Below are 11,983 nucleotides of genomic sequence, written 5' to 3'. Positions count from 1 at the left end.
GGTAGGGCTCTCTCAGGTGTGTCACAGATTATAAAATAACATGCAAGTTCATTTCCTATTATAATAGATTTATTTCTTAAACTATTACATTTTTATTGTAATGTGGAATCAATAGTTATTATTTCTGTAGCTTTCATTATTTTTTATTAGGAACACAAACCTTGTGATTAATGACACAATGACTTTTCTCCTGGTTTTGGGTGGAAAATCCAGTGAACACAGGCTTGCTGAGGGAGAGACTTCAGGTGATGTGTTGACATTCTGGCATTTGTTATTGAGGACAGGTCTTCATGTTAAAATACCAGTGGAGTGACAGCTGAAAATGCTATTCATTCCAATATATCTTGCACATAAAAGAGTTTCCACCCCCATATGTATAAACTAATTTTTCATCAGTTGCACCATCCCAACTGATTAAAACCCTGACCTTCACATCTCCTCAGTTTTAGTTGCCCTTGCTTAAGAACAGCAAAGGATCTTGCTGTTAATAGACAGCATTTATCTTGTGTTTGTTCAATCAAGAAATTAATCACAGCAACCATCACATTTACATTATCATGACTGGCTTCACCTCTCCCTTCAGTAGATGTTTATCTTGCATAAAGTTGAGGCTTCTGATAACTACAATGAGGTTTGCACAATGCCAAGTACTGAATGAATAATAAATGTCTCTCCTTTTCCTTCAGATTCCACAGATCAGTTATGCCTCCACAGCCCCTGAGTTGAGTGATAACAGCAGCTATGCCTTCTTCTCCCGTGTTGTTCCTCCGGATTCCTACCAGACCCAGGCCATGGTGGACATTGTGAAGGCTTTGGGGTGGAATTATGTGACTACGCTGGCTTCAGAAGGGAGCTATGGCGAGAGTGGTGTCGAGGCTTTTGTGCAAGTTTCCAGGGAAGCTGGTAAGAGCACTCAACTGTAGTTCAGCACCTTGTCCTCATTCATCTGTGGAGCTCCAAGTTAATTTCATTAAATGTCGCATATGGTTATGGACTGCTGCTCACATTTAATGAACAAACTTCATCAAATTACTGGGCCTTTTTATCTATTCATTCATGATAATAAACACAAACTGAACTATTAGGTCATATGGGTAAAGAAAAATGGATACTTGTAAAACCCTCAAAATGCTGTATATACCCATACAATGTTAACCCTTCCAATAGAACAGGAACAAACAGCTTAAAACTACTGTCACTGGAAATAATATTGAGGATCAGTTGGAGAAAAATGATAATTATAGATGACACTTTTGAAGCTCTAATATTTCCCAATTTCCAAAACATGTCATCTTCACAGAAACGTGACGATATTCCAAATGACCATCTTATTAATCAATTAACCTCACATCAAGGTTTTCTTAACAATGAATAAACAAAGCATTCGGTTATGTTTAAAGATATAACGATATAAGATGATAAGAAATAGTTAGGTGAATTGAAAGAAATGTTTTTCGAGCTTACGTTCCTTTCGTGGTTCTCCAAAGAATGAAAGCAAGCTCCCCGTATGCCCGGATATTATGAAATATGATGTCATAGTATCTATGGTACCACTACAAACAAGACATCCTTTTTTAAAAATATTACTTAATTGTTTGCATCATTACAGGAAAAAATGAATAAAACATTAATCAAATATCCAAAGCCAATGATACAAAAAAGTACTTTTATATATTTTCTCCCCCTCCCACCCAAAAGTAAGAAAAGGAAAGAAACAAACAAACACCTACCATTTAATATACAATAATATTAACATAGACATTGGATTAATTGTTCTTAAAATTACTAATTAAGAGGAGTGGATAAGATAGAAGAGGTGGACGGAAAATTATCCATAAAATCCATATATGGTTTCCAATTACTATAAAAATTTTCAACTCGATTCCTTAAACAACATGTAATTTTTTCCAAATTTATGCAATTTTGCATCTCTAATGAGATGCAACAATACTTATCTTTAAAGGGATAGTCATAAAATTCTTCTTCTTCTTTGGCTTGGCTTCGCGGACGAAGATTTATGGAGGGGTAATGTCCACGTCAGCTGCAGGCTCGTTTATAATTACTAAGAAGCAAAAACACAATGTTTTAACCTTTACAGTAATAACTGGGGAGGTACTCACCTGCATAATATAAGGGAGTTGGATGGTGATACAGATGGAGCTGGTGGCTGGTGTTATCTCTGTATACTTATTTCAACTAAGAAGCAGTCTCTTCCTGCATTGGGAGCAACATCTGTATTCCTAAGGTCCAGTCTTGCGGTAGGTCTTGTCCACTTTCCAACACTCCAGTCCTGCCGTAACCCTGTCATCCCTGTCATACATTGGATGGTGGAGTGAGTGTGTCTGAAATTCAACAGTTACCATTTCAGCTTGATGACTTTGAAATAAAGAACCTTCCTTGTGTTTTGTTTGTGGACAGAATATGAAGTGTTATACAGTATATTACTAAATGAAATCAAAGAATGCATGACAATTTTAGAAAGTCCAATTTTTCCTATGACCTCAGTGCTCTGACAACAGGCATTAGTTCATTTAGATTTAGATTTAGATTTTTTAGATTTAGACATAGAGCACAGTAACAGGCCATTTCAGCCCATGGGTCTGTGCAGCATAATTTACACCTAATTGACCTACAACGCTGGTACGTTTTGAACAGGAAACTGGAACCTCCAGGGAAAATCGACACAGACACGGAGAGATTGTACAAACTCCTTACAGACAGCATGGGATTCGAAACCCAGTCTTGATCGCTGGTGCTGTAAAGGCATTGCGCTAACCACTAAGCCAACCGTGCCACCTCTTTCATGTGTTTCCTTTGAGTTGAATATCTTGCCATGCAGTCTTCAGTGAAAATGATGGAGCTGAGGAGAAGGAGGAACAGTTGGCATACTCCTGTTAGTGAAGAAGCTTGGGTTTGGGTGTTAAGGTTCATTCAAGGACAGTTGAGAAAAGGATGGCAGGTGACTTTGCTCTAAGACATGGCAATGGGATGAATAGACCCACCCTCAGGGATGATGAGCAAATGTTGAGATTGCCATTGAGAGCATAGAAAAATATGGACCAAATAATGCTGAAGTCGAGTCAACTTGGGTCACAACACTTTTACAAGTGGAAGAGTAAAAGGCAAAAATAATATTAGCATAATGATAAGTGCTACACAATGACTGCGCCAGCGACTGGGACCAGGATCCGAATTCCATGTTGTCTTAAGGACACCCTGTGTGTGTGTTTCATCTAGATGTTCCATTTTCCTCCCACCCTCCAAGATGTACCAGGAGTTGTAGGTCCATTTGGTGTAATTGGGCAGCAAGGGCTTGTTGACCGAAAGGGCCTGTTACCATGCTTTATGTCTAAATTTAATTAAACATTTAAGTTTCAAGTTACAAAGATGCATCTCACTTCAGACTTTCCTCCAAAATTAATGAGTCTTTTCCGCAGAATGTTTCTGCGATGGCAGAACCTTGAATGCAATAAGATAGACTAAAAAAAATCATTCATACCCTGGTTGTTTGCAGACAAATCAAAATGATATTTATTCACATTTTTTTTGAAAGGTATAGTGGTGTAATTCAAACGATTTCATTGTGATTAGGGAGAACAGTCCATTGTCACAAGCGAGGTAGTGCTCAAATCTTTGCCTCTTGAGAGTTTGTATGCAACACGAGTAGTGATTAACAAAGATTTGTTCCAGGAAGTTGCATCAAGCTGACCTTTTGATAAAATTGTGCTCATTCAGTAGCATTCATTATGAAACTTTTAGTTTTAGTGAAAACTTTGTATTTTCTTGATCAAATATAACTAGCAGGGAGAATGAATGTATGAAGATCAAGGAATCCTTTCAGTCATTGCTTCCTGAATCAATTGCTATTTCAATATTTCTTGGTGCACAATGTACCAGTAACTCATAATGCAAAATTCTACTCTTGAGTACACTCTTTAATGTGCTATTAAATCTTTGTGATAGTTACAAAGAATTTACTTTATACACTGATTTGTTTAAAGCTGTTGTTCTCAACCTCTTTCTTTCCACTCACATACCACTTAAAGGAATCCCTATACCATCGGTGCTCTGTGATTGGCAAGGGATTGCTTAAGGTGGGATGTGGGTGGAAAGAAAAAGTTTGAAAACCACTGTTTTAATTGTACCTAATGGACTTGTCATGTGCACGGTTTCCTAACTTCAAAGGAAATGGGCCAAGGACAATTTTACTCAAGCAAAATATTTCAGTAACATTTGGGTCTAGAGCAGTTGTTCTCAACCTTCCCTTCCCACTCACATCCCACCTGAAGCAATCCCTTACTAATCACAGAGCACTGATGGCATAAGGAATGTTATGTGAGCGGAAAGGAAAAGGTTGAGAACCACTGATGTAAAGGATAGTTTCAGGATTTTTGTTTGAAGAAATACTTGAAAGTCAGATAGATATTCATGCCTTTATTGAATAACATGGAAATAATTATTCTTTATATCTAACAATTTTATTAACATTAGGAAGCTACTAAAAAGTGTTCAGCTAATTAATTTGCATGGCATTTTTGATATTTATTCTATCATGTAGAATGCATTTGTGCCAGATTACAAAATGGACAAACTTTTTTCTCCCTATTTGGTCGACAATTTGTTTGCCAACAATATTTGTTTTTGAAGCTGATGCCACTTCAGTGAGCAAAGTTTGGCATAGTAGGCTGCTGCAAAAGATGAGTCCAAGAGATTTAGACGAGCTGGTAAATTGGATCAAAAATGGGCTTGATGACAGAAAGCAGAGGTTGGAATAGGAAGGTGGTGTTTTTGACTGCATATCTGTGACCACTGGTGTACCACAAGGCTCGGTGTTGTTTGATGCTTGTGATGTGCATTAAAGACTTGGATGTGACTATGGAGGTATGTTTGGTAAGTTTGCAGGTGATGTATTGATATTGCAGATAACAAGTTGTTCGAAGTCTATAGATCAGATGGAAAATTGGATCAGGTAATGACATTTAATCTTACCACATGTTTCATTACATATTTTGTGAGGGAAAACGAGGGTAGGATGTACACAGTAAATAATAGTGCACATGGAGTGTTGAGGAATCTGAATGCAAATTCATCAATCCCTGACAATGGCATCATAGATGAATAAGATGTTGATGAAGGCAGGTAATGTTTTTATGTCCTGAAGCTATGACATAGACTACAAGAGCAGGACGTTGTGTTTCAGCTTTGTAAAACAGTGGTTTAACTATACCTGGAGTACCATGTGCAGAGCTAGCTGCCACACTTTACAAAGGAAGTTTAGAGGAGACCTGAGGGGCAATCTCTTCACACTGATGGTGATTGGAGTTAAGAATGCACTGTCTGAACCAGTCGCAGGGACATATAATATTTAAGGAGCATTGAGACATGCACTTGAGTTGAGGAGAAAGACACAAAAGTCTACTGACACGGCAGTTGAAGTAAAAACAAGATGTTGTAAAAACACAGGTCGAACATTGAACATTATATAGCAAAGATAAAGATACATAACTAACATTTTGAGCTTGAGCCCTTCATTAAGGAATGAGCAAAAAGGCTCAAAGGAGCTGTAAGGCAGCATCTCTATATCTGTGCCATTATAATATCCAGTTCCAGAGGGGGTTGGATGCATGAGATGGAAAACTATATTGGGTGCCTAGTGGTGCTGCTACTTCACAGCTACAGTTCTAACTTTAGGTGTTGTCTGGGTGGAGTTTGCACATTCGCTCTTGGCCATTTGTGCTTCAATTTTCTCTTGCATCCCGAAGGCATATGAATTGGTAGGTTAATCTCATTGCAACATGTCCATTGTATGTACATAGGGATAGTATCTAAGGAGAGTTGACCGGAAGATGGGGGAGTAAAATGGGTGAGAATCAGATTAGTGTAATAATAATAGGTGCTTGATGTATGTTGTGTGTTGAAGGATCTATTATATCCCAATAACTCTATTTTCACAAATGCCATGATAAAGGATGGAATAGTAAGGAAAATGGATAGAAGTAGACAGAACGGCCACCCTCCACTACCTAATCAATAACTCTAGTGGAAAGAATGGAGAGCACCAGGTTCCTTTGAATTCACTTAAATAGTAACTTATCTTGGACACACAATATCTCTTCACGTGTCAGGAAGGCACCACAGTGACTGCACTTCCTGAGATTCATCGAGAGCATCCTGGTCGACAACATCACAGTGTGGTACGGTTGTGGCAGAGAAATGGATCAGAGTTCAATCCACAGGACTTAAGATCCACAGTGATCCTATGAGGATCACTGGAGTTTCCCTCCTCCCTCCTCGATGTGATCATCTGGCATGTTGTCTGAAGAGGGCATGCAAAATCATTGAGGACCCCCTTCCACCTCACACACAGCATCTTTCAGCTGTTCCCATCAGGAGAGAGATAAAGAAGCATCAGATTCAGCACCACCAGACTAAGGGGCAGTGAGAATGCTGAAGAACGAAAGGATCTGCTCATATTAACCATCTAAGTCTCTGATATACACAAAACAAAATTTATTTATTTCTTTATAAATATGAATATTTGTCCAGCACGTGTATTGACTGTATGTGTGTTATAAAGTTGAAGGTTCCATTTTTGTCACGTAATACTACATTTAGAATGCAACAAACATTAAATTCTTTAACTTTTGTCTACCGTAAGGCAAACAAAGAGTTGTCACTTTGTCCAACGCCTCTCACACGAACCTACAGCACCTGGCGTTCCTAGACAGTCTCCACTCTAAGAACTGACCAGTCCTGAGACTGCTTAGCTTCCGAGATCAGACAATCCCAGGCATATTCAGGCTATTAGGTGCTGTGTTGTCTGGTTGTGTGTCTGAATGTACTGCACTGAGGACCTGAGAATACAGTTTCATCGAGTTGTACTTGTGGAATCAGATGTCAGTAAATTTGACTTGAAGAATGTATCTACAGTATTCAGATGGAGAATAGATCACCATGTCTGGATTGTGTACAGCCTGGTTAGGGGTGGAAATTATGGATGTTCTGGATACAAACTGTTGTGACATATTATGTAATATTTTATATTGTATATAAAATATACAATATATTTATTGTATTGAGTCTGTTCTGTAAAACTACATTAAACTACTCTTCAGTAGTTCCAATTTCTGGCCTTTTCCCCATATCCTTTGATGCCCTCACTAATGAGATATCTGTCTATTTCTTGTTTAAATACTCCCAGTGATCTGGCTTCCACTGCTGTATGTGGCAGCTAGATCCACAGATTCATGATCCTCTGGCTAAGGAAGTTTTTTCTAATCTCTGTTTTATGTGGATAGCCTCTAATTTTCAGACTATGACCCCTTGTCCTTGATTCACCCACCAAGGGAAACATCTTACCCGCATCCACCCTATCTAAACCTTTCAAAGTACGAAAAGCCTCTATGAGATCTCCTCTCATTCTCCTATACTCCAATGAATACAACCCAAGAGCTGTCAAATGCTCATCATACATTAACCCTTGCATTCTGGGAATCATCCCAGTAAATCTCCTCTGCACCCTCTCCAACAACCTCACATCCTTTCTAAGATAGGGGTTCCAAAACTGCACACAGTACTCCAAATGAGGCCTCACCAGTGCCCCATAGGGTCTCATCAACACATCTTTACTCTTGTACACTATTCCTCTTGAAATGGATGCCAACATAGCATTCACTTTCTTCACTACCAATTTCACCTGGTCATTAACTTTTAGGTTTCCTTGCACGAGTACACCCAGGTCCCTTTGCACATCCGAGGTCTGAATTTTCACCCCATCCAAATAGGTGCCTGTTTATTTCCACTGCTAAAGTGTACAACTGTACATTTCTCTTTGTTAAATCTCATTTGCCATAATCTTGCCCAATCTCCTAATGTGTCTATATCCTTCTGCAACTTTACGGTTTCTTCTACACTTCCTACTCCTCCACCAATCTTGGTGTCATCTGTAAATTTGGCCACAATCCAAATCATTAATATAAATTTGTAAACAACAGCGGCCCCAATACCGACCCCTGTGGAACACCACTAGTTGTAGGCAGCCATCCAGAATGAGAACCCTTAATTTCAACCCTTTGCTTTCTGCCTATCAGCCATTTCTCTATCCAGTTTAATAACTTCCCAGTAATTCCATGGACCCTCAATCTACCGGCACCACCTACGGCTCCTAGAACGCTTCCACCAGCGTTGTCTCCGCTCCATCCTCAACATCCATTGGAGCGCTTACACCCCTAACGTCGAAGTACTCGAGATGGCAGAGGTCGACAGCATCGAGTCCACGCTGCTGAAGATCCAGCTGCGCTGGATGGGTCACGTCTCCAGAATGGAGGACCATCGCCTTCCCAAGATCGTATTATATGGCGAGCTCTCCACTGGCCACCGTGACAGAGGTGCACCAAAGAAAAGGTACAAGGACTGCCTAAAGAAATCTCTTGGTGCCTGCCACATTGACCACCGCCAGTGGGCTGATAACGCCTCAAACCGTGCATCTTGGCGCCTCACAGTTTGGCGGGCAGCAACCTCCTTTGAAGAAGACCGCAGAGCCCACCTCACTGACAAAAGGCAAAGGAGGAAAAACCCAACACCCAACCCCAACCAACCAATTTTCCCTTGCAACCGCTGCAATCGTGTCTTCCTGTCCCGCATCGGACTTGTCAGCCACAAACGAGCCTGCAGCTGACGTGGACTTTTTACCCCCTCCATAAATCTTCGTCCGCGAAGCCAAGCCAAAGAAAGAATTCCATGGACCCTCATCTTATTTAGTGGCCTAATATGCGATACCTAATCTAAAGCCTTTTGAAAATCTAAATAGATAACATCCACAACCTCTCTTTTGTCTATCCTACTTGAGATTTCTTCAAAAAACTCTAATAGCTTGGTCAGGCAGGATCTACCCTTTAAAAAACCATGCTGACTTGGACCTGTCCTGTCTTGCATCTCTAGATATTTCATCACCTCATTCTTGAAGATCGACCTTAATATCTCCCCAACTACTAACATTAGACTAATCGGCCTATAGTTTCCTTTTTTCTGTCTCCCACATTTCTTAAACTGTGGAACCACATTTGCGACCTTCCAATCCTCTGGAATCTCTCCAGAGTCTATCGATTTCTGGAAGCTCATCGCCAATGGATCTACAATCTCCAAAGCCACATCTTTCAAAACCCATGGTTGCAGCTCATCTGGGCCGAGAGATTTATCAATCTTTAATCCGTTTAGTTTGCCTAGCGCAATTTCTCTAGTAACCCTAACTGAATCTAACTCTACTCCCTGAAGCCTCTGACTGTCTGGGATATTACTAATGTCTTCCATGGTGAAGACAGATCCAAAATATTGATTAAGCTCCTCTGCCATCTCTTTATAACCTATTACAATTACTCCAGCATAATTTTCTATTGGTCCTATGTCAACATGTCTCTCTTTTTATTTCTTATACATTTGAAAAAGCTCTTAGTATCATTTTAATATTGTTAGCTAATCTCCTTTCATAGCTCATCTTTTCTTTCCAAATGACATTTTTTGTCTCTTTCTGTAAGTGTCAAAAGGAATCCCAGTCCTCTGATTTCCCACTAATTTTAGCTTCCTTGTATGCCCCCTCCTTTGCATTTATCACAGCCTTCACCTCTTTTGTTAGCCACAATGGTACCATCTTTCCTTGGATAAATTTCTTTTTCCTTGGAATATATCTATCCTGCATGCCTTTTATTACTTGCAAAAATATCTTCCAATCCTGCTCTGATCCTCCAGTTAATTTGCTTTCCCAGTTTACTTGAACCAGTTCTTTTCTCATACCACTGTAATTTCCTTTATTCCCCTGAAAAATTGATACATCTGATAAATTTTTTTCTTTTTTCAAATTTTAAATTAAATACAACCATATTATGATCGCTGCTTCCTAGAGGTTCTATGACCTTTAACTTCCTAACGACCTCGGGTTGATTGCACATGACCCAATCCAGAGCTACAGATCCCCTGATTGAAGCAAGACAAAGAAACTCAAAACCTGAAGGAATCTTGAGCAGACAAATAATGACTGGAGGAACTCAGCAGATCAGACAGAATCCATGAATAAAGATGGTCAGTCAACATTCAGGTTTGGGCTGCTTTTTAAGACTAGAGAGGAAGGAGGTAATATATTTTTAAAGGGGGAAAGAAGCTGAGGAAGGGGTCCAGAGGTGATGGGGTAAACAAGGGGGGGGGGGGGGGGGGGAAGAAAAGAGGTAAGAAAAAAAAAGTGGAAAATGAAATAAAGACAACAGGAGCAGGTAAAGCTGGAAACAGATGAGAGTGGGAGTTAAATTTAAAGCTATCCAAGAGGAATATGCTGTGTTCCTCAATGATACGTTTGGCCTTCACCTATCTTCTCCTCCTCTCATATCTTGAGTGTTATCACCTTTCACTTAGGATTGAATAACTTTCCATCAATTTTTAGTAAATCAATATCTCCATTGCACATGTTAAAATGTAAAACCAGACTGGAGTGGAGTTATTGAGCAGTTTAATCAAGAAGCAGACTGTTAAGTGATACATCTTGTGGTTCTCAAACCACTGCTGTTTGTGGAGGTGCTTCCTTGGTTTTATTTAAATAGGAAGGTGCAAAAATTTTGATTTGTGATTGTGAAGTAATAATCTCTGTCCAAAGATACTCATTCAGTAATCTGTAGGTGTTTATTTTTCCATACAGTAACACAGGTTTCATCTGATATTGGATTCTAGAGATTGGTTGACAATAGACAATAGACAATAGGAGCTGGAGTAGGCCCTTCAGCCCGTCGAGCCAGCACTGCCATTTTACAGATCATGGCTGATCACTACCATCAGTACCCCTTTCCAGGCTTATCCCCATAACCCTCAACTCCTTTGCCACTTCCACAATACCATCCTTTAACCAACTACTATGGTGTTACAAAATTTCTTGGTGTGGAACTTGAGAGAGTCTGTATGCTTCTGAGAATAAAATCACAGAGCAAAGAGAAATCTGCAGTTCCTGTGCTTTTCTACATCAAATAAACCTTTTGTTCTTCCTGCTTCTGCTGCCTGAACTGTGGGATTTTTCCAGCAGTTTTATTTTTATTTGGATTGCAAGCAACTGCAGTTTTTAAAAAAAAATTACATGTTATCATGAGATAGACTTGTATGATTGGGCCATGCTTGGTCTAAATCCTGGAACAACTTTCCCAGCAGCTCCAGGGGAGTACCTTTCCCAGAAGAACTGTTATTGTATCGGGAGGCTTGTCTTTTTTTAATTTTTTTTTTAAAATTTTTCACACTATGAACCATATTGACCAAAATGCACACAAGCATTGCCCTCTTGAATATACACAGTGTCATTTTCTCCCCTTTTCCCCCCTCCCTTCCCTCCCTCCTTCACCCCCCCCTCCCCACTCACTCAACGTTCAACATATATGATACATTAAACCCATTAAACAATGTCATCACACATTGAAAATAAACAAGAAATTTGTGTCTTCTACTTTTACAAACTGGGTCAGTTCATTTCGTCGTCTTCTCCTTCTGTCTTCTTGAGTGATGATTAGTGAAAGACAATAAATACTGGGAGGCAAAGGCAATAAATGCTGGTCTTGTCAGTGATGCAGAAACTTGGAAAATAAATGTAAAAGAAAACTTGTTCGTTTGAATTATCAACTATTTTTCATCTTGTAGAGAGATGTGGAGGTGGATTCATTTTGATCATTTCCTTGTTGGTCGATAAATTCAACATCCCATTTCAGTTTGTGTGCGTGTGGTGCAGGATTTCAAAGTGTGATGCCTCTGTAGAGTCAGGCTCAGGTGCAGCTCTCTGGCAATCTTGTTACCATGTTTGGGTGCACATCTGACCTTGCCCGACCACACAATGATGCCAAACACAATGTTGGGATTTTGCACGTAAAAATCTATCAATTGTTTAATTTGGCAACGCCATCATTATTTCATTTGGCAAATGTGTGATTTCATTTGGCAAGAGTATGCTTCTTCTCTTTCCCAA

At 39.5% G+C, this 11,983-nt stretch overlaps 1 protein-coding gene across 1 annotated transcript in view; it reads left to right on the top strand.

Annotated features, from left to right (window-relative positions):
* Window positions 1-680: 680 nt before the first annotated feature.
* LOC138763184 (metabotropic glutamate receptor 7-like) overlaps window positions 681-11,983 on the top strand; it is a 583,408-nt gene continuing 572,105 nt past the window's right edge. The window contains exon 1 of the mRNA XM_069936932.1: window positions 681-903. Coding sequence (XP_069793033.1) covers window positions 792-903 — 112 coding nt within the window. The 5' untranslated portion in view covers window positions 681-791. The remainder of the gene's footprint in view (window positions 904-11,983) is intronic.

Source organism: Narcine bancroftii, chromosome 5 (assembly GCF_036971445.1).
Source record: "Narcine bancroftii isolate sNarBan1 chromosome 5, sNarBan1.hap1, whole genome shotgun sequence".
In the NCBI taxonomy this organism is placed as follows: domain Eukaryota; kingdom Metazoa; phylum Chordata; class Chondrichthyes; order Torpediniformes; family Narcinidae; genus Narcine; species Narcine bancroftii.
Note: the sequence above shows the minus strand (reverse complement) of the source record. Positions and strands in the feature narration are given on the sequence as shown.